This window comes from Vanessa atalanta, chromosome 4 (genome assembly GCF_905147765.1).
Source record: "Vanessa atalanta chromosome 4, ilVanAtal1.2, whole genome shotgun sequence".
NCBI classification, from domain to species: Eukaryota; Metazoa; Arthropoda; class Insecta; order Lepidoptera; family Nymphalidae; genus Vanessa; species Vanessa atalanta.
The window spans coordinates 7,218,261-7,245,337 of NC_061874.1; the positions used below are offsets into that span (position 1 = coordinate 7,218,261).

The window sequence follows — 27,077 nt, forward strand, 5'->3', positions numbered from 1 at the left end:
ATAAACTGCTCGTGGTCGTAGGTGCTCTTCATCATAATTTGGATTTCATGCTGAATTTAATGATTGAGCTCTATAATTATATTATGTTCATATTTTGTCACGTTAGGTCAAAAGTTGTGATGACATATATGTATTTATATAATATTGTGTATTACATTGAATATTTTAATAAATATAATATGGTATTTACTTTTAATTTTTTTTTAATTTTTCAGCTTAGTCTGTGCCACAGAGTATATAAAAACTAGGTGTAGGTACGTTTTAGTCTGTTTTTAAAACATTGAATGACAAATTGACAAAGACGTTAGCAATTTTCTGATATAGGTATCACTAATATAAAAGTAAATTAAATAAATTTATCTTTAAAAATAAAAAGCATGGCCGTCTAGATTAATAAAAGTGATTAGAAAATTGATGTTCACCACATTAAATCACCAAGTTTTTATTTTCTGTTTTAACTCAAAAAATGAATAAGCTACTTACTATACTTGGTACGAAAAGATTATTTGATTGTCGGTCTATCACCACAAGAATAGCTGCTGATGGAAAAGATGTTTCCAAAAATAAACAATACGAAAACAGAATTACACTTATTGGTTCAGATAACTCAGTCAGTATAACGGATCTTAAAAATGCCCAGAATTTGTCAACAAGACGTGATTTAAAATTGGTTAAAATCCAGGATGCTGATTCGAAGACAAGACGACCAGTATATAAGTTCGTATATTTATTTGGAGTGTAACATTTATCATACATAAGGTCATACTTCAATTTTTTTTTACTAAAACATAATAATTATTGATTTTGTTGTTATGTAATAAGAATAAAAACCTTATTTAATAATTTAAATAAAACATTTTGTAATCACTTCATATAATAGGATATATTTATTTTATTGAAGGTTGATTTCTAAAAATAAATTATAGATACATATAAAATTTACAGATTAATGACAAATGCACAGTATCATGACGAAGAACTTTCAAGAAGAAAAGAAAAAAAAGCAGCATCCGATAGTAACACTCTTAAAGGTCAAAAGTTGATGACTATATCTTCGAAAATAGCAGATCATGATATATTGACAGGTTGTAAAAAAATGGGAAAGCTACTTGAAAAACAATATGAAGTTAAAGTAGTTATATCTGGTGATGAAAGCGAGCATCCAAAATTGGTATATAAAACTTTACCATCATTCAGTAAAAGTTCTCAGAAAACTCATTAACAAATAAAATATAAATTTAATAAACAGCCCTTGAATAATATAAATAATTTTGTTCCAGGAGAGGATATATACGATAATAGAAAAGAACTTAAAGACAGTAGGTAAAGTGGTGCAATTAAGAACCAAAGGAAATAATATGAGATTTCAAATAGTCCCAATTAAGGATAAAATAGATCAGTCCAAAGTTGAAGCTACTTCGGGTCAAAATAATAATAATGACAATAACAAGGGGCCACTATGACTAGCTGTATTTTTTATTGCTTTAGTAATTTTAAAGTACACACTTTTTAGTAAATACTATTTTTCTAAAGAACATGTAAATAGAAATTCAAAAGAAGAGATGCCATGTGATAGGCATATGCACAGTGAGTGTTAAGATGTTTGCTTGTATTCAATTTAATTACTATTATTTATATAGCTATAAAATATTTTTAATTGTATAGTTTATGATTAAGGTAAATAAAATTTAACTTTATAAATCTTCCATCTAATACTTTGAAGTTTTGCTTTATTTTTTCTTCAATCGTAGTTTTTTGTCATCTTTTTTTTTTATGAAAACAATAATTTAGGGGGGTTCTACATTACTAAGGAATGACTATGTCTAACACAAAAAACTAACTTTAGACTTACAGCATCCATTTAATCAGTCACTTTTGTTCTTACTATAAAATTTATAATACATCCTAAATCTTAAAACACACGCACATTACAAACATGGCAAGGAAATACAAAACTAAGTGTATAAATCTAGAGTTTATAAGTTAATGAATTATTTTTTAATTGGAATTATCACAGATTCATTAGAGATCTTTAAATCTTATGTGGTAGGTGATTAGTTACATAAACCTTAGAAAATAAAATATTCATAATTTCATAATGTATCTATTATGGTGCTCCATTCTATTGCAGACAGCTTAAATATATTTTTTACACAAAGGTTTTACAAAATTAAAGCATAAATAGAACCTGGAATACAATATTCTCGCTTATAGTATTTATTCGCAATAAGATATATTAAAAATCAGTAAAGTGAGGTATCATTTACAGTGAATAATAAATACTATGAATTTTTATGACATCAATACAATATATAATTAAATAGTAAGTTTTTTCTATAATGTAAAAGAAAAGACAAAATGAGTTTAGTGGTCAGTTTATAACCTTAAGTCTGTTAACCATGCAAGTGAATACAGAAATTTGTAATGATGTAAGTTTTAAAAATTATCTATCTATTAGGTAAACATTATATTAATGCTAGTTATTTGAACACATTGCAAGGAAGGTACTTGTTACGTATATATATATAACTATTTTAAATTCTGACCAAATTTTGCCTTTCATCTAAAACTTACGTATGTCATATTTCAATTAATATTTGTTTACTCATATTTCCTAACATTGACCTAGGGAACACCGGGTCGCTGCACCAAATGCAAGCGAGTGATTGCATGTTGTTTACTTTGCTCGTTTTTATCGGCTGTCGATTAATTTATGTGTAGACTGCAACATATGCATATCGATCTCGTTCAATCGATGGCAAGTCAGTGTTCAGGGTTCTGCCCCACGTCAGTAGGGGCGACACTGTTCCCAATACGGGCGCAGCGCGCACGGCACCTTTTATGAGCTCCTGTAAGGAAAAAAATGCATTGTAATTTGTTATTTTATCAATAAACTTAAACAGAACTTGTTTGGATCCAGAGAGCAAAGGTCATGGTAGTTTAATTAATTGCTCGCAGATTTGATAGTAACCTGATATAAACTCAATAATTGCGTCCGTATTGTGACTGGTAGGTAAAGTTAATTACTTAAGATTTACGTTAGTAATACATTATGTTATTTATAACCACTAAATACATCATCGAAATAGGCATATAGTGTTAATGATCTTAGTTCTTTTAAATTACACCCATATTATGGCCTCGTGATTAGTTAATGACTTATGAAAAAAAATCTTTTCGTAATCATAAAATATATTTAAAGAAATATAAAATTAAGTACCTATTGTAAATATATGTATTTGTTGAAAATTTTACATGATATATTATTCGGGCATTTTGTTTATTTTTTCTATATCAGAAATTTGTACCTATATAAATGATTATAGTTATTATACCATTATATTTATATTTTAAGTAACGACCCGATATAGCTTACGCGAGTTGGTTTTCGGTCATTTTAATTCGGGATACGTTCGTAACCAATTATTTAAAAAAAAGGAAAGTATGGTATAATATTATTGGAGAGTATTGTGAGTAAATAATTTAAATAGCTTAAAATAAGCGTTAAGCGTTAATAGCACAATGGTTTACCACCTACCTACCTACCTAGCGATGTAAAAAGTCAGTGTCGATCCTGAATCATTGTCGTACCCTAACTTAAGTGAGTAAGCTTAAAAGGAGGGATAAATATCAGTATTCGGGGCATTATTTTTTTTATTTAAAAAATAATGATAAAAAATGTAACAATTAAATACTCGAGTATAAAAATATCTTCATTTTTGTGTATATTGTTGTGTACACACAATATAGCGTAGAGAAAGGTCAAGAAAAACCTGGTAAGGCTCTTTTGTGGTTAATTGGGTATGATTTACTGTTAAAATTGGTTATTTATTTTGCGAATTAGGTATATCATATGAACTCTAAAAGTGGCTCTTTAGTAAATAAAATACGATTCGGATGGGCGGTGTCAGTTGTGTTTTTCCATATATGTATGTATTATAATTTCACTATCGGAACTTGGAAAGCGGTTCGATCACTTCGACAAAATATTTTTCATATGGCTGTGATAGTTCACATTACTTGTGAAAATGTTAAAAACTTAATTTTCATACCGACAACCCGATACAAATAAGAGGTTTGGTGTGACGATGATTATAAATACGAAGTGTTACCAAATATCTGGATTCGTGGTTACGAGTGTTTCCGGGTACACTAGCTAGTGTATTATCTATGGGGTACACCCACTCAGATCGAAACAAATAAATATGTGAGAACTATAGCAACTAAGATAAACATCACCTATCATTATGATATGTTGATATTATTAAAAAAAAAATTAAAGTGATTGTCGTTTGTTATCACTTATTTCTAAAATAATATGGTTTTTTTTTTTAAATAATATTATTACATAATTGAATATTTTTTATCTTATTAAAGTATATAAAGTGTATTTAATTTTGTTTAAATCCGTAACCTATGGTGTCAATTTTTTTTAAAACAAATATTCGACTGGTAAACTATTTTATATCTATTGAATCTTATCATCTTATCATGTAATTAGGCCCCAATATAATGATTGATTTTGTTACGTGACATTATTAGTAAACATGCGAAAGCGTTAATATGAGTGTTAGTAGCCGTTTTCATGTTCTCTTTTGTTTTTGTTGTCCGAACAATTTTATCGCTTCACAATTAAATACAGTATTATTCGTTCAGAGATATTCGAGAAATTATATTCTCGTTGTCCATATTTAACTAATATTTTATTACAAATTGGTGTTTTTTGTTAAAAGCATTTTTAAAAGACCAACTAATGTACTTTATATTAAATTTATCGCAACGAGTATTTTAGCACCTATAATCATATTTTAAACATTGTGTATATTGGTAGGTGATTCATAATTGATAATAAAATAATTACATTATTATATATCATGATGTTTATAAATATATTATTTTTCATATATATTTATGTTTTAAATAGGAACCAGCGTTTTTTTATGGTAAAAATTGCCGAGCATATGGGCCACCTGATGTTAAGTAGTCACCACCGTCCATCGACCATGGCGCTATAAGAAATATTAAACATTCCTTACATCACCAATGCGCCACCAACCTTGGGAACTAAGATGTTATGTTCCTTGTGTCTGTAGTTACACTGGCTCACTTACCCTTCAAACCGGAACACAACAATACTTGGTATTGTTGTTTGCCGGTAAATATCTGATGAGAGGGTAGTATCTATCCATCCGGGCTTGCACAAAGCCCTACCACCAAGTAATTTGTTTTAAATGAATGTAAAAATGATTTTTATTTCCCGTTAACTATATGCTTTGTTTGACTTTGAACCGCCAGCACTTAGTATTAGCACTAGCTCTGACCACCAATATACACAAAGAAAAGAGAACAAGAACACGGCAAAGGTGAGACACACCATGTTACCCATGAGTGAGGATCGCCGTCGGCCCGAGCGCCTCTTGCGCCGGCACCAACAACGGCGCCCTCGCGCCCTCGCGCGCCCGTACCCGCGACTGCGACCGCGTCCCACCTCGCGCCGAGAGCTCCCCGTCTCTCCGCTTGTAGACCACTCCTTGCCTACCACAGCCGGAGAAACAACCGCCGCCTCCGCTTCCGCCTCCGCCGATCGGTCCGCGATCATGTGTGCTTCCATGGAATCCAGCGGCGATTCAGATCTGTTTGGTTCATATTATATTGATTTATAGACAGGATTATAAGTCAGATTAAGTGTCGTAAATAAAATGCAATTGGACATACTAAAGTTAAGTAAGTAGTTAAGTTAAGGCCTCTTTAACTTTGAGGAGTCTCATGTAGGTAGTGTGACGATGAATTATTTAAACATAGTACAATTCAGTAATGTTTGCTCGGATTGAACCCACAAACCTCGTCGGTCCAGTTTCACGACCTAATCAGTGATTGAATTTTCTTAATTTAACTTTTTTTTTATTTTTATATAAGTATAACGAATGTTATGCTCTATTTTTGCTGTAGCTTTGACGTTGAAATGTCGTGATGTTATTGGGCAAGATCTTGAATAATTTATGCTACTTTTTCATAATGAATTCGTGAAAAAATGGCTATATTAATATCAAAACTTTGAAATTAAAATTAAAGTGGACATAAGTGGAAAAGTGTTAAATTATAAATAAAGATATATTAATCAAGAACTAGTATTGGGTACTGTAGCAAAGCTATTAGCAAATTTGCATGGAGTATGCAAATCTTAGGTTTGTTTACTTTTACTCTTTCTTCGATTGCAATAGAGATTGGGTATTTAGTAAATTAAACCGTAAATTATTATTTTAGAAGATTGATATTTTTGTTTTACTTTATTCAATTCTTATGCATGGACAATATTTGTGCATCACAATTTATTTTTCTTTATGGAACAATGATCATATTTCTATGCGAATTGTGTAAAATTTTTTATTAACTTCAATTCAACTTGTTATAATTAATCTACTTTATATAATTTATTTATCATAACACTAGGATTGAATTACTATCGTACTTTTCTCCATTTTATTTTACACAAATTAAACCCAGTCCTTGGATAACCAAATCCTCGATAAAGATAAGAGGTAATTATTTTAAATATATTTTATGAGGAAGTAACTTACTTGGCACTAATTGCGCAATATGCAGTAAGCTGTTCCCAAGTACATCCGAAAACACAGCACTCATCTGCGATTCCAGTTCGTCTTCTTCTTCTCACCAATGCAGCTGGTTGCTCTACCACTGCCGAAATTATTATAAGGTTACCGGTTTTGAATATTTTTTTAGTATTATGTGTATTAGGTACTATTATTATGTCTTTTTTAACCGTAATTATCCCTCGTAAAATCCTCCCTTATTTTTTTTTTACATATATTCGTTGAATATTTTTATATTATAATACCGAGAGTCCTTTTGCATGGTTCATTAAATATTTTGACAAATATTACGATTGACATAAAAAAAAACTGTGAATCAAAACACTATAAAAAACTATTTATCAATATATCTTACGTCGTATATTATACATTAGCCTATTTTTCGTTTGGAAAATTCCACAATATTGACGCCTATCGACGTCCTTGGCTCATATGTGAATGTTACATATCACGAAACCGATCCGTGGCACTCTGGACTGATATTATGTGTATGTGGGGTCACTATTAAATAAGAGGGTAAGTGTGTTGGCAGTTGTTTTTCCTGCGATTAAGTATTAGATGTAAACATTCAAGAGGTCGCATGATGCGATGATAAAAATATACATTTATATATTTCTATCAATGCCGGACAGTGCCTTTATGGTATCTTTGAGGCTATTATTATTTTACTTGTAAAAATAGTATCATCTAAAGAAAAAGGTAAATAGTCTTAGTAGATGTTTAGTGGTATCCACATCTAAAAGTTTGTGGCAACAAATGTGTACAAAAATATAAAATAATTAATTTTGTATCGATTTTTTTTTGTGATTAATTTATTATTTGATACATCTGTTGGTCCGTAATATTGAGATGAATATTTATGGAATACTAACGATTAGAAATGAGGAAATAACATGACTGGTAAGTAACAAAAAATAGTCACAGTGTACCAAATATAATGTTTACTTATAGAAGCACATATTGTAAATTTATTAATGAACGTTCCACGTAAAAATTTTTTATACAAAACTCATAAACTTAATAATAGTGTATACTCCGCATACCTTAGTGTGTGTTATTTTATTAAAATATTTATCGCTTAAAGTGAGTGATATATTTTTAGATATTAAAAAAATATTAGTTAACAGCTTTCTTTTACATATTATCCTGATAATTGCTAAGTTTAACGCGCTATTTTTCTTCTCATCAATATTTATATACCATAATGGTGTTCATATGTGAAATAAATAGTTATTATTTGAACCTACGACCTATGGTTAAGATGTACGTATATCCTATCTCGAATCCTTTTCAATATCATGGTTTTAAAACGGGCCAAGGATTCGAAGATTTATTAGTTTCTAATAACTTTATAAATTAGAAGTATATTATCATATATTTTATATGCCTCATTTCTTCTCAGAATAAAATGTTTCAATACATTTACCGAAACTGATAAATAAGAAAGGTGAAAAAAACATACATATTATTTTTATTTTGATAAATACAATATACTAACTATCGATATCTTTTTCAACTTGACAATATTATACAATCAGACGAAGCGACCTTCTTAATAGCGGTTAATATTAATTGCTGTTGTTAAGCGGATATTATTGTTATGGTTAATGTAGGTTTAATGATTTAGAATTTCAGTATATTTGATAGTAAACATTATATACCAGACACAAATATACATAAAACATTATAATATACTTCTTAAAAACAATGCGTGATTGTATTTTAGTGTTTTGATAACCTGAATTTGAGCTATCGCTGTAGCGTTTTGTGCGTAAAACCGCTGCTCTATTTTTTAACTCAGCACGTGCACATTTTTGAATCAGATTAGTTCCTATAAGTATATCTTTTTCTCATGTATTCTATGTTTGGATATTACGTAAGGCTTATTTAAGTATAAATTAATGAAAATTCATGACATTTAAAAATAATTTTAAATAAAATGCTTATTTACAGCAAAACATTATGCAATAATTCACTAATATAAAAAAAAAGCATTATACATTTACCTGTAGGTGCATCCCAAGTAGGGCTATTGTACTCGTGGCAGACTCTGCTCATGATGTCTCCGAGCTGGCGGCCACACAGTTTTACCGCCGCCGTGGCAGCTTCGCTCTTCCAGTCCCATAACATCGCCAGTCCAAAAACAGATATATGCATTAACTTCTTCGCCAACATATTGTTATCTGTAAAAAACGTCAAACTGTAAGTTTTAAATCAAGACACTAATTACCGATCAGTCATTTTTTTTTGTTTTAGTTTAAAAAACTAAATTATATTTCTGGATTCATTGGTGTCAATATTTATTCCAGTAAGTAAGTTTATTAATTATTTTTATTTTGTCCAAGAAATACGTGTGATAAGACTTTTACATACAAAATTTACTTTTTCATATGGGCACGAAAAATGTTACTTATTGTCGTTATTAAAAAAATAAACAAAGTAACGATTTAAAAGGGTTTAATTAATAAATTTTAACAAGTAACCTTATAAAATATTGCGGAAGCTTAGCAATCGTTTGAAGCGTCTTTTTTTAAACGTATGTTTCTGTAATCTGAGCTGCGAGTGTGCGTAACTCGAGAAGTTTAAACGCTTTTATACCGAAGGGTAAGTGTAATATGATATGGGCTCCGCCCTGATACTATACTGAGGATAGCGGATACAATACATAAATTATACAATTTTCATTTCCTAAGTGAAGCTATCACTTTGGTAATATAATGCACTTTTAGTAGAATAGAATGACCCATTCATTTCAATGCTCCAAATCGTTTTATGCTGCTAACGAGTTCTCAAAAATATTATATAATAATATTTATATTAGATAAAGTGACGGTTTTGCTATAGTTAACTTTAATGGTAATGAATGCAATCTATTGAGCTATTAATCGACCCTAAAAATTAACTTATTGAAATCCATACTAAGGAGCTCTTTAAGTAGCCGTTAATCGTGTGGCTTTTAGTTAGTTCTAAATTTAAAAGCGAGTAATAATAATAGTTAATTCTATATTTGAATGTAAGCTAGTTAAGCGAATGCAACGTTTCAATATATAATGTGAAAATAAATCGTTTCTAATATATTGTTTCACATGCACTGAACTACAATATAGCTTTTTCCATTAGTTAAAAGTTTTTATAAGCGAATGCGAAGTTTAGTATTTTTTGATATCTAACGTAAAAAAGTATACCATGTTATTAAAAAGTAGTAAAATTATCTATTTTTATCTCATTGTCATTGATAAGATTTAGTATTTAGGTACACAACTTCAGGAAAAAACTCAAAAATCAAAAAAATAAACGATTTAATTTAATTCGTAAAATCTTATTCATCATTTAAATTTTCGTGCTTCGCACGAAGTAGGGTGTGATAATCTTCTCAGATATCAAATCCACCATTATAATATGTGTGTGTGTTATAATATAGTCGAATATACGAAACTGACTGCCAATCTTCGCTAGTCGGAGAGGTAACCCAAGAAGGAGAAGACATATGATTATGGTCTCTCCCAGAGATAAATCCTTACGGCAAGACATAAGGAAAACTTAATTTAATTTCATATTTTATTTATTTAAACACAATTGAAGAGGTTTATATGAAAAAGAAAATAGTTCATAAACTATTTAGCAAATACGATATTTCTCGATAATTGTTTTGTAATAAAAAATAAACGCATTAAAATATTATTTTCAAATATGCTATAAAGTTTAATAAAATTAAATATTGCAACCAAGCACGTGTAGTGCCTGTTAATTTTACTTTACAAGTTAGTTAGTTTGTTATAAAATATACAGGCGTTCCGAGAACCGCGATCGTTATTGTGAAACTTTTACAATTATGTAAATAAAATAACCATGTTATGTAAGCAAAGAACTAGTATTTTGCCTTAAGAAATACATAAAATAATATCTTACATGAAAACCAATAACTACATATGGAGTATAATAAATAGTAACTTAAGAGTATTGTTAATATAACAAATATATTATTCTTAATATGAAGGAAGGAAGTATATAAAGTAGTATACGCGCCTAGCGCAAGGGACCGGAGAGTGGTGGTGACGGGGAGAAAAAAAAATTCCGTTTGCCGTAACGGCAGACGAATCGGTTTTAAACCACAAGGCGCGCTAATAAAAGTTTCCGCCCTCAAAATAGGAAATAAGATAAGGAGCTCGTGTCAGTTGCCAGTGGCTGGTAATCCTTAAGGAAAATACTGTTTGGTATAACGGAGGATAGTTTTATACTTGGCTGGTGTGCGTTACCATTTGCGTTGATGTACGGCGTATTGCTCAAGATAATTATATTATGTTTTTTTAATGGTTTGATGTCCGTTTATTTTTTACAATTTTGTATGCACTTGTAATTTAAAAAAAAATACATATATTGTTTGTTTTTAGTTGTTTTTCCTGTTTACTTAGTGTGCCATAAATTGTCTATATACATATGTATACCTTGCTGTACCTCATTTGCGCGTGAAAACGGATGTAGCTTATGTATCAACAAATAAATAAATGATCATTTGCAATTACCTATTTTGTTACACATTTTAATACATTGATGTAAACCTGTACGTTTCATTAGGTATTTAAAAATGTAAATTTCATTTTTTTTAAATTATCAAGTGAGCCAAATGTTTAGCGGTAAATATAATATAACGAGACAAATGAATGTGTTAACCTTCATCATTCATAAAAATGCAAATCAGCTTCTTCCTTTCCTTAAGTGCCATTCCAAGAATAGTATAGGGTGGGTGCAGTATCAGATCGAATCGTCACCATCATGCATTGCTATGTTTTTTATATTTTTCTGCCTTTTGTTTTATGAAGGTCATGCACAACCGAGCGCGAAATACATACTTATAAGCGCAAAATGCAAGCGAAGAGTTTACGGAGCTGCCTTTTCCAAGCAAACGATAATTCTTAGAATTTGTTACTAAGTATAAGGGAGACAAACTACCTTATTGAAGTCGTTATTTTTAGTCCTAATCAATTTATCTCCCCCAAGCATATACGATGCATTAAGCCAATCATACGATTCTGTTTAAAAATAACTTCAATGACACAATTCTACAGTAGGTCAGTATTATAAGAACAATAATTATATAACCGCCTTATAAAAAAGCCACGTGATTTTAAACAACATTCCATAGAACTATGCCATTTATGTTAGCAGAATACTTTATCATAATTGATTACAAGTAAGTAATTAATTTTTGCATTCATTTACATATAAAATATTATAAACATTGAGTTAGGTTAGTTTTACAATAGGTATTGGGAGAGATAACAAATATAGTGTTATACTTTTATAAATTACAGTGTAAGTCGATTGTATTTACACACTGAAGTCTAAATTACGATAGATGGTGCAATGAAAAGTTGTTAGTGAGTTAGTAGTGAGCGTGTATACCAAGTACTGTGTCAGAGGCAGTCAATCGGTCACATGCAAGATGCGTGCACTCGCCGTTTCTAACTCGCTTTACCGCGCCTTGCGTTGACCTCTTTCATAGGGCTTTTACATAAAGTTATCCTTGAATTATATTATCTCTTGAATTATTATTAAAGAATCGCCGTAGAGTAAAAATTATAGTTTTATATTTAGAGTTTAGATTATTTTAATCAGCAGTAAGACTCAAATTATTTACGAAAACTGTGATGTTATTATTTAGAGGTGAAATGTTTTTAGCGTAAACGAGTAGGTATAATATTATTCCTATTACAGTTTTTGGTAACCCTAGAGATCCCACAGTGTCTGATGAATGCTCGCTTCGGTGCTCGTGCACTCGATTGAATAATTACATCTTGATCTGCAGCCTTGCCAACTACCACTGCTTTAGTCAATAAACTTTGAGTACCATATTTGAACAAATATAAAGCCGCAGCCGTTTAAATCAACACTTATGATTGGATTGTTATTTAAAATTATACCTAAGATAATAATGCAGAATAAAAAAAAAGATTAGGTATTAAAGATATGCAATTATTATAATAAGTTTTAAAATATTTAGTAATTTAATTTTTATTTATACATTGAATTACAAAAACTTTTACAATCCTATTTGTTATTTATATAATCATCATTAACATAATAAAAAAATCTTGTTTGTATACTTTTGTATAACTCAGTGAGCTGTGAAATAAATGAAATAGTTTACAAGTCTAAGAAATAAAGAAAAAATACTTTAGATTTGCGTTCATATGTGCCTAGTGTGTGTACCTGTGTCTTATAAATGCTTAGCAACAAGACACGGTAGTGCGAATAAGCAGACGATAGGTAATTCAAGAGTTGCGGGGTCAAGTGTATCGTCGGCTCTCCCAATTGACGTTTCGCGGCAGCGGTCAGTGCCTTCGTACACACGCTGATACTCTAGCACCAAATAAATTAATTTATTTATTTATATGTTTTAATAGGTTAATAAAAATTACATAAGTCTGTTTCATATTTGTAACAGAAACACGATTAATAAAATAAACAAAAACGGGCAGCAAATATTTCTTTCCTTCTAAATAGATGTTACCTATTTGTACTTAATTGTAAAAATAAATTAAAAACTTTTATAATAATTAAAAAAGAAATCCTAGTGGCGTTTTAAGTTGAAATAGCTTGGTGTAACAATGCAAAAACTTTAGACGATACCCGGTCTTAATACCACCACAACCACACCACCACAATTAAATTTGTGATTTGCGAGTCATCGACGATTTGCCGCTAGCATTCTTGCCACCATTCAATCTGCCATAATTTGTACAATAGCCATGTTTTATTTTGATTTGAATACATTTCGTGTACATCTCAATGTTAACAATTCATAAATAAGTAGGTAAATTATATTTTTTATTATAATTCCATTAAAAGAAATATGAAACATAAAAATACGAACATATAAACGTACCTACTTATCTTTTTTGTGTATGATGTTGTTGTTATTGTTTATTTTATTTATAAGTTCACAACAGTGACAGTAATTGAAATTATTATTCATTTTCATATTATTAAATTATAATTAATTACCCTCCTATTTTTGTCTGCTTAAATATATTCGTATCAGTAATATTGTTTTATTAACATGATACGGCAAAGATTTGATTTGATTTCAACATGTTTAACTTTAAATATTTATTTCAGTTGTGATAATGTTTTGACAAAAATTATCATTAGTTTTAATTAAAAGATTTCGCGACTCGTGTCATCTTGCTTTTAATATTTTATTGGATGTCTGTACATTCGATTTAATGTCTGATAGGCAAGGTCGCAGGTAGCAGAATGCCCGTTCGATGAACGCCTCCGACCCCAATTTAAAATTTGACCTTATAAGATTCATACACTTCGCTTACTACATTACTTTGTGAGCGATTTCGATTGACAACAGCTAAGGAATCAGTTTATTTTTTAGTTTTAGACAATAATAAAATAACGCTATAATGTGCTAATAAAAATGTTCTAAGTTTTTAGTACGGCTTTTTATTGTGTTGGAATGGTGTTCAGTTCATGGTAGGAAATTGTCTAAAGATAACGTAGCTTCAATCTAAAATAGAGCTATTTGCACACAGGGCACTTCTCGCTGCAAGACTTAGCTAAATAATGTACTCCTAGTTCATTTGACGATGGTCTAGCGCAGTAACAGTGAATGTCTTAAACTATGGTCACAGGTTCTCCCGGGCCGGATATTCGCATTTGCCGTTGATTTGAATTGATATGTAAATATGTGATGCTTAAGAAATAGATACGTCCAGTTGCCATGGCAATCAATAAACAAGTTACGAAATATACGTCTACTGTTTTCTCATTGCATGAATATAATAATTAAATATATAAATGACTATCGCCTCTATTTCTAAGGCACTACATAAAAAATAGCCATGCAGCTCTGTTTCAAAATGGGTATTATCCTTGCGTGTGTTACGTTATAGTCCACCGAACGTAGAGTAAAATTTATTACATGATGTAAATAAATAACGATTTTTAGGGCTTCTAATGCTTATCGAAACCTTTATACTTTACTGTCTGTTCGTCTGTCACATCCTTTTTTTTCGAATGTGGTCACTAGAAATTTGATACTTAAATTGATATCCGTGCTGAGGATTATCGTGTCAATAAACTGGCTTTGACCCAGGGTAACTAATTTTAAACGGCATAGTTAAAAAAAGAGAAAATATAAAAAAAATAGCATTCTTTCTTTTTCTAAATAACATTTTTTTTGTTTTGATTTCATTCATATGTGTGTATAAAGATATGGTTAGAAAATGGAAAATAAATATAGTGTGTAAATTTGAGATTCCGCATACGGATCATCTTAGTAGGGAAAATTGTATGACTTTGTGGGATATTGTTAGCCACCTTTTACAAGGAACAAACGCAAAATATTTACGCCTGTTAGTCAACGGCACAGAATCAGTAATTATTTTGTAGCCATGTCTATGGTTGTACAACATAATTCCAGAAAACGTCTAAATTTCCTTTGTTAGAAACGAAGGTAGGTACTTATTTTTATTAAATTGTATAAGTATTTGAATGGAAACTTCTGTGCGAAAAAGATGTCTATACTATAATTTAATAAAGTTGAAGATTTATCACAGTTTCGGTTGTTTTCTTATCAGTTTTTTTTTACTTTTATAGACAAATATTTGGACTTTATTTAATGGAAACAATCCAATCCAAAAAACCCTCAAACTCTCAGGAGTAAAAGTAAATACGTCACAGTCTCTTTACTTATAAATTAATAAATTTTTGAACAATAAAATAATTAAGTTATTTAAATCGAAAAAAAAAACATATAGAATAAATTAAAACAAAAAAAATATATTTTTTCCTGGTTTTAATAATTAGCCAGTAAACGTGCTTTGGCAGCATCGATGATAATTTACGATGCACGCTCCAGAGTTTAATTCCACCATAAAAGTTCTATCTTGAAGTGCTTTGTATGCTTTTTATGGATTGTAGTATTAAAACTAACAAAGCATGCCTACATATGTACCCAATGTTATATTTAAGCTGTCATTAGGTAGTCGTCGTACCTGTGCACGCGGTCACGAAAAAATATATGCAAGCGTTTCAGTGTTACTTTGTCCAATGCTAAACAAATTTATTTGTTAATAATAAGTTCGATTTGAAGAAATTGGAGATTGCGATAGTTGTAAGTGGAAATTTTGCGAAACATTTTCAATTTCTACCTATATAACTAAAAATGTGATACGTACTCTGTGATTTTCAACTTTAGGTTAATTTTTTTAAAAATCTATTTATGGGTCAGATTTAGTCTAAATGAATTAAAGCTTCAAAGCGGATACACCTATTTATCTAATTATTTTTTGTTGTATTATTTTCAAGACAAGGTTTGTAGAAAGAAAATATTCGAAAAATTGTACGGAAAAGTGATTGTACTTAATTAAAAAAAAGAAGATAATAAATGACAAACTTACAGGGCGAAAACTAGTTAAGGATTTCTTTAAATTCATCTCTCAAGAGCGTTAAATGGGGAAAGAATTTTTGTATGGGAATTTGTCATTCCTAATGTTGTTTATATGAAAATCGGCAATAAAAGCATCGGAATTAAAGACAGTATTTAAGGATTTTTTGAAAATTCATTACCTAAAAGCGTGAAAGTTTTATAGAAGTTCAACATTTTTTAAGGTTAAAAATATGAAGATCGGTATTTAGGCTTCTTTTTTTCGAGTAGAAGACGTTTGTTTCAGTATTATTGAAAATTAATTGTCTAAAAGGGTGAAATTAGGGATATAAGTTTGTATGCAAGTTTTCTTTTTTCAATTTTAGATATATGGAAATGGACGTTAAAGGTTATGAAGCAAAGATTATTTATAAAATTTATCTCCTAAAGGGTGATTTAGGGATGACAATTTATATGAAAGTTCGCCTTTTCTGATGTTAGAAATATGTAAATCAGTGTTTTAAGGCGTTCATAAGTTAAACACAGTTGATACAGCGTTTTTGAAAATTCATCACTTAAGAGGTTATAATTGGTAATAAATTGGACTTTTTGTCTTTTATAATATTAGATTTCATACCTATGGAATGTTTGTATGATTGTAGCGTTTGAAAATAAAATGTTAATTGCTAAGCGATAAAATAAGAGACGGAAGTTTATATGGTTGTTCGTCATAAACTAAAAACAAAACGTCAAATTTAAAATTTAGTCTGAAATATTAATTATCATATAAATGTATTGTTATACCAAATGTTATGAGACCATTTTTAAAGAAATTTATTTTTATAAGCCGCTTTGTTTTAGTAGCTTTATTTTTGTTAAATGCTTTTACAGCCTAGCATTTAAACATGGCAACATTTTATTAATGAGTGTTCTTCAATCACGCAGTCAAGATCTTTGGTGCAGGGTGAATATAGAAACCTGGTTTGTGAACTTCATATTTTTAGATTGTTTACAATTTTTTAAGAGTTTGTATTAAGATAGTGAAATATCATAGTTTATCATTTGATTAGTTTTACGTAAGCATTTGAATAAATGTTCCTGACAATCAATAACGGATTGACTTCTAAATCTGGACTCAAAAAAAGAAATTCCCTGGAATTTAATAGTTGAATTCGAATTATTTTGTTAGGTAAAATGAGGTTATAGGTTGTAGAATACAGTTTACCGGAAAACTGAGAATTAAGGGAATTGCTTGGGCTTCTAAATATTGTTTCTGATGGTGTATACCATTGGGTGCATAGGCTAGTTACGAATTATGCAATATTTAAACATATACACGAAAAAAATGCGGTATTTACTTTTATCACACTATAAGCCTTTTGGACTAGCTTCATATTATATATAATATAGTCAAATTGATTTTAAGAAATAATATTTTTTTTATTAAAATATATTTTGAAAGAAAACAAACTTATTGACAATTTTCTAGAGTAAGTTATGGTATTAAAATTTAAGCACCATTTATACTTGAAGCATACTTTGTTCTCACTTTCATATGAATTTATTTTATATGTATGTATTTAATAAAAAAGCATTTGGGGGGTTTATATTAAATCACTGATAATGCATAGTTAAGTCTTACCTTTGAAGACCTGGAATTTTGGTGATGTATGATTGTTCACAATCGGGCACTTGCGCTGATCGGCGCGCGAAATTCGATCGGGTCGCAGTCGTGGCGCACCGCGCACGCTATAGCGTCGTTCAGTTGCGCTGCTCACGCTGTCACCAGCGCGTACGTCGCTCACGCTTATAACTGATGATGGGCGGTGTGTGCGCACCCACCACGCCCCGCCTCGTCGCGCCCCGCCCGTAGCGCCTTCGACACGTGAAAACTGTGCACTAAGTGTGTCCATGTACACCTTGTTCGCGGAAAATGTCGCATTTTTACTGTTATTATTGATTTTACTTTATTATATCATTATTTATTGATTATTGTATATAAATATAACGATAAACAAAACTTTATTTAAAAGTTATGATATCTTTCTAATTAACTACATAAAATTTAAATGATATCCCAATTTTCCATATTCGAATAACATTACCTAGTAAGTAGAGACTAGATAATATAATTAAAAGACAATGCTTTTGTAAAAAAACAAATGAAATATTGGGTTAGTTAATTAAAACAATAGTTAAACAGCGATATCACAATTAGAGTCTGCTATCTCGATAGTATATTCTTTAGGCGGAGTCAACAAACTAATGATTTCAAATGTAACAAGAGCTTGTTGTTTTCATTGTTATTTTTAGAAACGAACTTAATCATACTTAATTATGTAAACAAAGAAGAATTGACGACAAACGTAGGTATTCTCGGCTCTCATTTTAGATTTTTTATTTAAAAACTTATGTCAAACAACATAATTATAGTTTTTATTTAATACTACATACATACTTTTAGAAGATTTATTTTTAAGATAATTTGTGACCTAGATTGTTACTTGCGCGCTTATTTCCATTTTCCAGTACTATAATTAGAATGGTTATTTAGTACTTAATTAGTGGTTTAATTAATATCTGCAGCTTGAAGCAAGTTATTTAAATAGGTTAAAAATATTTTATTGACATTATGTCCATTTTGATTGTACAATAAGCAATGGAAATGGCGTAACTTAGAAGTTCAGAGTATGTTCAATGTGAGTAAACATTGAGGTATGGAATATCCCGCGGTGAGACGGCCGCTGTCTACCAGACGCCTATAGCAAGTCACTGACATTAGTTATTTATAGCAATTTCTTTACAATAACTTGAAGAGTTTAATATAGCAGTAGTATTTAAAGGAACAGTGACAATATATTGATGGATGTAGTCCTTTGCGTGTTAATGATAATTAATCATAGTGCAACTGTGTCGCCTGTTGTCATTTATAATAGGTATGAGATGTAATTAATTAAATCAAGTGTTTACACGGTCTTGTGACTAGCTTTTGATCGCGGTTTCACCAGGCTCGGTGTAATAATATTTTTATTTAAAAAAAATTGTAATATTAAGACTTGTTAAATATGGAAATAGCGGTTATTTGACAATGTTCATGAAGAATTTGTCAAATCTATGTTAGAAATAATTTAGAAACAAAAGGTGCAACAGATCTGATTTACCTTAGACGAAAAAAATATTCCGCTGAATTTCTTTCGCCGGTTCTTCTCAGATCTGATTCGTTTTTTTCCGAAAACACCCTAAATCAACAATGAACGCTAAAGTGAATAACAATATTCCAAGTACAACATTTCTCTAACCAACATAACAATAGAATCTTATTTACTTATTAAGATAATTTTTAATTTTCATTACAAAACAATACTCAAATGTAAATAATTCTTATGTAAATAAAATTATATTTTCCTGGAAACATTAATATAACCAAAGAGTTTTGTTATTCTCTTTAGAAGTCTTTTTTTCCGTCATATTTGAACAGTTTCCAACGAAAGTTCTTAGCAACAATTTATTAAAATAAAAAATAACACACTTGAAACTGATGTTAGTTTCGAATACCATATTTTACCTAAATGTACAAATCAACAACAATCAACTTCACGTTAGAGTTTAGGATGGATGATATATCTCCTTGTGATGATTAATTTTAAGCAAAAGGTCAGTAGTTAAAATAATAAATTAATTCTTAGATTAGATTAGATATATACCTACACATATCTTGTAATCCTAAAGAATATTATAAATGTGAAAGTGAGTTTGTTTGTATGTGTATATTTCTTAACCGATTATTATAAAATTTAGCGTACACGTTCTTAAGGGTACAGAAAAGGATAAAGGATACCTCCCCTCACCCATTACACACGCGGGCGAAGCCACGGTTGAGAGGTTGGTAAGAGAGAGGCTTTAGTCTGAGGCGATGTCACAAACATAAAAATAATAGTATGTTATTCGTTAGTGATATCTAATCGTTTCTACATCCGTTATAATTAATATGTTGGTGTAGATTTGTGCAATATTCTAGAGATTTCATTGACATTGAAATAATATTATATAGGACGCAAATTACCAAATGAAACCCTTTGTACAATACCAACATTATGTAATGAAAAATTGCTATGTCATACAATAATGAAAAGCATGAAAGAATTTTTCTAACTGTTAATTTTGCAATTAAGTTTCGGATCAAAGATAAATATATTTTTTTTAATTTCCCCAATCTTGCAAAATGTCCCTTAATTATAATGATCTATTAACTATTATAGTGATTATTACACGTTATCATTCATTCTGTTCCTTTATTTAATTAGAATAGATAACATATGACAGTTGCAGTTGGCGCCGCTAGACGTTTTAGGGAATCACTCACAGAGTAGCGTTCTTGACGACGACTTTGCTTACATTGTTTAAAAAATACTTAGGAATTAAAACACCGATTTGTGACGATTATTCGATATATTCAGTTCGTATATGAGGAAATTTTAAATGGTTAGCAAAAAGTTTATATTTAGTGTTGTATGCATAAGAAAGGTTAATTTTATCATATTTACAGAAAGATAAAATCGCAAGTGAACTTACTTATAAGATTATACCAATAATGACTGACAATGATGACCTGCACCCTTGTAGTGATAAGAAAATATTTCATGTTTTAAACATTGCCCTAATTCTGTTGCTCCAAATTAGACAAACAATAATCTATTTACAGACATGGATCTAAAATTGTCGTTAGATTGATGTTTCCAATCTAGAACGCGACAAGGCCAGTTATCGGCATTTGTTTTGTTCTCCTATTAACAACTAATAAACAACGCCTCATTAACTGCAACTAAGTGATAGAAATAGCTTTGAGTGATTGGCCTACGACCTAAAATGCACCTATCTAGATCGTAGGTTCGTCTCTTCCTTTTTAGCTTATCTAAAGTGCCATGTCTGATATTTCCACTGAGTCTTTCCCAACCAAGGATGGATTTAAATTTGTTGTTATGACCTAATTTACTTGAGAACGTAACTTTCTTGTAATGTTTTTTTATATGAAACATTCGAGTTTTAATATAACAGGTGTCTGAACGTAACTGGTGTCTGAACGTGAGACAGGCTTGAGTAGAATAATATGGACTCTTCGTTTATTATATTGTCAAACTTTAATGAAAGATATTGATATTATACTTGTGACAATAATATCTTAGAGCCTACTCGACTCCGCATTAACAATGTAGGAAATGGTTTATACATACTACAAAGCAATTGTTATTGAGAAAAACTGCAAACATGTGCATTAGGTATCTCATTGGGTTATCTTATTTTCTATGATATAAGAAACGAATAGTATGATTTCAGCAGAAAAGGCTGCTAGTATTCCACGTGACTATAATATTTGCAAAAAAGTTTGTATTATATATATTTAATATATTTAGTTAATATATATATATATATATATATTTAAAGGTAGGTAAAAGTAGATCGAAAAACATAGGAGATAAGGTACCTTACCTTTTCTCCAGTTTTTCGACCGAATTTATTTTTGTTTATAGGCATTTACGAACCTTAGTTTTTGTCAATAAAAAAATAATATAAGTATAGTTAATAATGTTCCAAACATGAAAATTCATGCATCAGTTAGTTTTCAGATAATGACAAATATTTTGACCAATAGTCATATAAAAAAGAAGATAAAACAAGAGATAGATTAGATATTATATTATATAAATGTTATAATTGAAACAAATTGCCTATAATTTCTGACGGAGTCTTCTAGATCGCAGGCAAGAATTATCATGATGTAAAATAGTTTGAATTCCAAATAGTAAGACGTGATGAAATGAGCACTCGGTGCAATAACTTGTTTCCCGCTCTTCGTAATGACTGGAAACCTGTCTGTTCATAAACGCACATTCGAACATCTAAGGTTAATAAAATAATATGATGTTATATATTTGCTAAATATTAAGCATTTTTAAAATGACAAGATAATAATATTTTTAAACACAACTAATGCTCAATTTCTTGAGTTCCTGACCACTTGTTCAAATAAATACGCAAAACCGATTTCTAATGGGTTTGCCATTTGCCATTAAGGTGTCTAGCCTGTAAGTAAAACAAGCCTCTGTTTGCCTTTTTTAGTATTTAATTTATAGTTCTTGAGATTATAGTCATTCGGTTCTGTTTTGATCATGATTTGTAGTAAGTACCCATAAATGCTAACATCATATAAGTTTATAATAATAAACTCCCGAGAAAGGAGAGTTTACGACGGCGAGCGGGCAAATGAGCCTCTAGCAGACATTCTTTATTTATGTTAACTTGAAACAGAAATCTGCGAATAATTTAAGTGTCGGCTTCATTTATAGAAGCTCTATTCGATTTTACAAGTCGAGCTGCCGTCAAATTCGTGTTTAAAATCTGTTTCGATGAATAAACGAATATTTTTATTACACTCGGCGACCGTACTTCAAAATGTATTCATATTTCATCTGTATAATCTGACCGACGTCTGCGCAGCGTAATATTCTTACGATTATTTGTGGCTGCGTGTTGATACACATAAATTACAGACTATAAGTTTCCCGACTCAAGTACGCGTTTCGTGTGCATCAGATACAACATGCAATTACGGTGTTATGATTGGACACTGTCTACGAATGGCACAATGAGTTCTGATTACTTGTGGGGTTCAAAATTATCTTCCATCCTTCTACTTGGACGCTCCTTCTTATTTGCAAATGATAAAAATACGCTATCAACAGAATTTGTATTGTTCCTCTGAAATAAGTAAGTATTTTAATTTTTGGGAGACCTGGCCAAAGGGCGAGCGCATCTGGAGCCTAAGAAAGAGACCACACTAAAATTAACCTAGAACCAAAAATTATATAAGTATATATATACATATTCCAACGAGTAGACGCTCTTAAAGTAATATTCAATGATTATACTTGTATTTTATTATATATTTATTTATTTGTTAATTTTTTTATAAAGAGTTATAAGACTGATATAAAAGATTATTTGCCCTCTGTTGCCCCAGGGACTCCAGATCTCTAGAGCCGGTCTAGGTTGGTACTCTGTAATATTCTAGTGCCAAGCAAAAAGTGAGTGAGCCAGTGTAACTACAGCCACAACATCATAACACATAAAATCATGATTTCCGAGGTTGGTTGGCTAATATTTTTTATGGGCCAATGTATTTAGGCGGCGATTACCACTTTCTATCGGGTCAGCCAGTCTTCCTAACTATTTAGGAAAAATTATTATAAAAAAATATGAGAAAATGCTATTTGCGTAACTAAAGTATGTGAACATTGTACGCTCCTCGTATATATCGCTTATATACTTAGATAATAAAATTATCATATCATATTTCAAACATATAATTTATTATATAAAATATATTTTACATAAAATAACATACGCAAACTACATCAAACATAGATAAATAAATAAATATTACAAAGCATTAAAAACCATTTTAAGTCCTCGTTTGATTTACGACAGGGACCCTAAGTCAGTGACAAATAAAATAACTGAATCTAGTGTCACACTTACAGTTAGTCGAATGCAGTATCTGGTGGGCAGTATAACAACAGGCAATAAAATATTCATTACTCATGTGTCACGGCGGCATCCTCCATAGTGGGAACGATGCGAAGTTTATATCTAACACATGTAATGTTTTCTTTTTGTTCTTATTATGTTTCTATTGTTAAAACAGTACTAATATCAACATTGATTCATTGAATTCTATGTATCGGCGACGGTAAAGCCAGGTAACATTATATTCACATTGTTACCAAAGTATCATTAAATTTACTCATCTTGCTTTTGTAACGGTTATCTCCCTGTAATTATCTGCTTTTAAACAAAATAGAAATTTTAATGCATACTAATTGTAGCGCATAATATTTTACGATATTTCTGTAAACAATCTCACTGATATATTAAATTTGTTAAATGATCCATAACACACTATTGTCTTCCTAAACTAATTACTGATAAATCTAATATATTTATAAGATTTATTAAATAGATATAATTAAATGTTAAGACTTTCAAATAAATAATATTTCAATAAAGTGTTTTTAATTTCATAAAATGAAATTTTCAAGGTAAAAAATATCAATGTCAATAACGTTGTAACTGCTTTTATAAGGTATAGGTATATTAAATTCATTATAATAATACATATATTTCTTCTTATTTAGGTACATGAATACAAAGAGCCCTTTAACGTATGTGTAGCGCCATAGAGAGTAAACGTAGTCGAACATCGAGTGTAATAGATGAATAGAGCCGGTACTTTATTGAGTAATATACGCAGTTGCATATTGTCAGATGCAATTGCAATAATGTAGGGATGTAGGATGAAGCGTATCCAAATGGGATATAAATAGAGCATATACGCAGTAGGTTAGACGTGGCGACCTGGTTACGCTAATCCCCTGTTTGGAATGGTCTGAATGCTTCTGTGGTCTCACGGAAATCACGTGGCCCTTCTGTAAAATAAATAACAAATAAAATTATAACACTTACTGATATGTTTTTCTACATATATGTCGATCTGATCAGTTTTAAACATAGATTGCATTTAAGAATATTTGTGAATGTGTTATGTTCACTTTAAATCTTGCTAGGTCTTCGGTCCAATTGCACGCGTATGTACATATGAATACTGTTGAAGTTGAGGTTAGAAAGTTATATTTTTGAATAAGTAAGTATCGTTTTCCTGTCATGTCTATCGAATTATAATACACCTCGATTCACACCCAATTACTTCATATTTTCAAATAATTCAATCTCTTTGTAACAACAAATGTTGAGTAAAAGCGGCATTATTAATCTACGAGCAACGTTAAAACGATACATAGTATATTAGCATAGCATATAAGTCTACATTTATTTATACTGTAATCATTATTTGGACTGAAATAAAGAATCCATAGTACTTAGTAGGACGATATTATGATACTTTACAAAATATCACGTTACTTCTGCTCGTTTGTTCTCTATTGTTACTTTCTTGTAAATATGATTTAGTTTTCATAATAATCTAGTGTGACCAACACTGGTAAAATGAGCTATTCTGTAAAAACAAAGTCGAAATTAATAATAACTATGACTTTTAGAAGATACACGTCAAAGTATCAAAACAGCGTAATTCAAGATTTCTAAAGTTATTTTATGCGGAAATAGAGTCTTTATGATGTAATACGATGGGGCGAAAATTAATAAATATAATTAATTATTTTAATGTAACAAACACAAGATAGTTTTTCTGACAAAATATCTCTCACGACGGCTTAACTCAACGTCAGCAGGCTGACAATCTCATCCATCTATGCACAAAAAATATTAAAAAGCCCATGTGTCGGTTAACACATGTGCAAGCTCGATGGCCTAACTATCATAGGTCGGACCGCAATTCGACACAATACGTCAGGAGCAAGACTCAATAATTTTTAATTTGCTGGTTCAACTTTGGATTTCAATCCTGGACCGTATAAGTCAGATTAGACTATGTAGTCATTAAGAACAAAAAATATTAAATAGTCATAACTTATAATACTGATTTCATGTACTTACATAAAGGTGAATATATATATAGTTATAAATTAATCTTGTTTTTATTACTCTCGGATTACTGGATATATTTGTGGCATTCCTTTAATGAATCATATTTCGTAAACAACCATGACCTTTGTACTGCAAGGCTCGTAACGCAAAAACACGCGGTTAACGTCTGACATGCATTATACGCGTGGAAACGCATGTGCAAATGGACAAACATAGCTCAAGATGGCGTGTCTTCAATAATAACATCCTCGACTTGATTTATGAAGTATCTACTAGTAACTTTAACCTTTATTCCGTAATTTTGTTATATAATATATTGAAAAAAATAATAATATTATGTTATATGGTATTGTTTACGTTTATTTTTTAAAGTAGTTTTAGAAACAAATAAAAAATGTTATGAGTAATATGTTTTACAATTACTGTTTACTATTACAAAGTAGTTTTTTTTATTTTTATCATTTCATAAAAAAAGCAATAAAAACTAACTTTTGAATAGTCTAGTGTAAAGTTTTGCTGTCTGTCTGGTAGTTTATTAATTTATTTTTTAGGAATAGGAACACTACTTATTTATTAATATTTAACAGATAATGTAATATTTAATAAATTGAATTACGTATAGCATGATAATGGTGACAATACCATTATAATACTTACTTAATTATCATATGTTAATACAAAAGATATACCTTTCGATTTTTTTGAGTAATATTATATAATACCAATTAAGTAGTAGGTAACCAATTAACTTCGTTAAATCAAAAATGAATATTGAATGTATAGCTACATATATATTACAATTAAACTCGTTTAAATTAAAATAAACGCATTTTAGTTAAAACACTAATTAATGGCTTTCTTAGTCTAGATTATTGTCAAAACGCATACCATTTATTGTCTCGCGTTTGCATGTAATGCAAAGCTTTTTTCGTAAAAATATTTTTTTTACTTTGTTACTTCATAATGTGTGTTCAATATTTTTTCCTTGCATATTTTACATTACATATTTGTCTTTTCTCCGTTAATTATATTACATATTTACCATTCAGTCTATTTTCAAGATCATCATTTTTTTCTAGCCTTTGAAATACTGAGACACCTGAACGAGCTGTGCCAATTAGTTTATTGCTTATTATTAGCACAATGCCAAAACTACATAAAAAAAGATTTATAACAAGAATATTTTTGTACACGAAATAGTTGAAAAAGCTGGTGCTTACTAATATTTCGAGACATTACAAATAAAATATAGAAGTAAGTATAGATGATTGAAAACTAAAAATAAATAAATATTAAGTAGGTTATTTTCTGAAACAGTTATTTTTAGGATTTTATCATGTACCCAACTTTTAGTTTTTTAAATATTGTGTATGTTAATGATATTGTTTAATGTTAAAACCCGAACGAAAAAGAGTGGTGTTATAACTTTAAACCTATGCTTGTCTATAGCATCGTAGCTCTTAAACGGATGAACCGATTTTGATTTACTTTGATCGAGAGTGTACTTACTTATCTGTGACTATAGA

The 27,077-nt window shown here is 30.0% G+C and overlaps 2 protein-coding genes across 5 annotated transcripts; one reads left to right on the forward strand and one right to left on the reverse strand.

Annotated features, from left to right (window-relative positions):
* The first annotated feature begins 294 nt into the window (after positions 1 to 294).
* On the forward strand, positions 295 to 1,751 carry LOC125077581. The gene is made up of 3 exons (XM_047689535.1): positions 295 to 717; positions 946 to 1,171; positions 1,281 to 1,751. Exons 1-3 carry the CDS (start codon positions 467 to 469, stop codon positions 1,461 to 1,463), a joined length of 660 nt encoding a protein of 219 aa, XP_047545491.1. The 5' UTR covers positions 295 to 466; the 3' UTR covers positions 1,464 to 1,751.
* Positions 1,752 to 2,088: 337 nt separating this feature from the next.
* LOC125077579 (insulin-like growth factor I) lies at positions 2,089 to 17,785 on the reverse strand. Of its 4 annotated transcripts, none has more exons than XM_047689534.1 (5): positions 17,633 to 17,785; positions 8,618 to 8,794; positions 6,579 to 6,696; positions 5,540 to 5,633; positions 2,089 to 2,849 (listed from the first exon to the last, which is right to left on the reverse strand). In XM_047689534.1, the coding sequence occupies exons 2-5, from the start codon at positions 8,784 to 8,786 to the stop codon at positions 2,712 to 2,714; spliced, it is 519 nt and encodes a 172-aa protein (XP_047545490.1). In that variant the 5' UTR covers positions 8,787 to 8,794; positions 17,633 to 17,785; the 3' UTR covers positions 2,089 to 2,711. The 4 variants fall into 4 exon arrangements, with proteins under 4 accessions (XP_047545490.1, XP_047545489.1, XP_047545488.1 ...); XM_047689533.1 differs by having other exon boundaries at positions 5,489 to 5,633; XM_047689532.1 differs by having other exon boundaries at positions 5,383 to 5,633.
* Between the last annotated feature and the right edge of the window lie 9,292 nt (positions 17,786 to 27,077).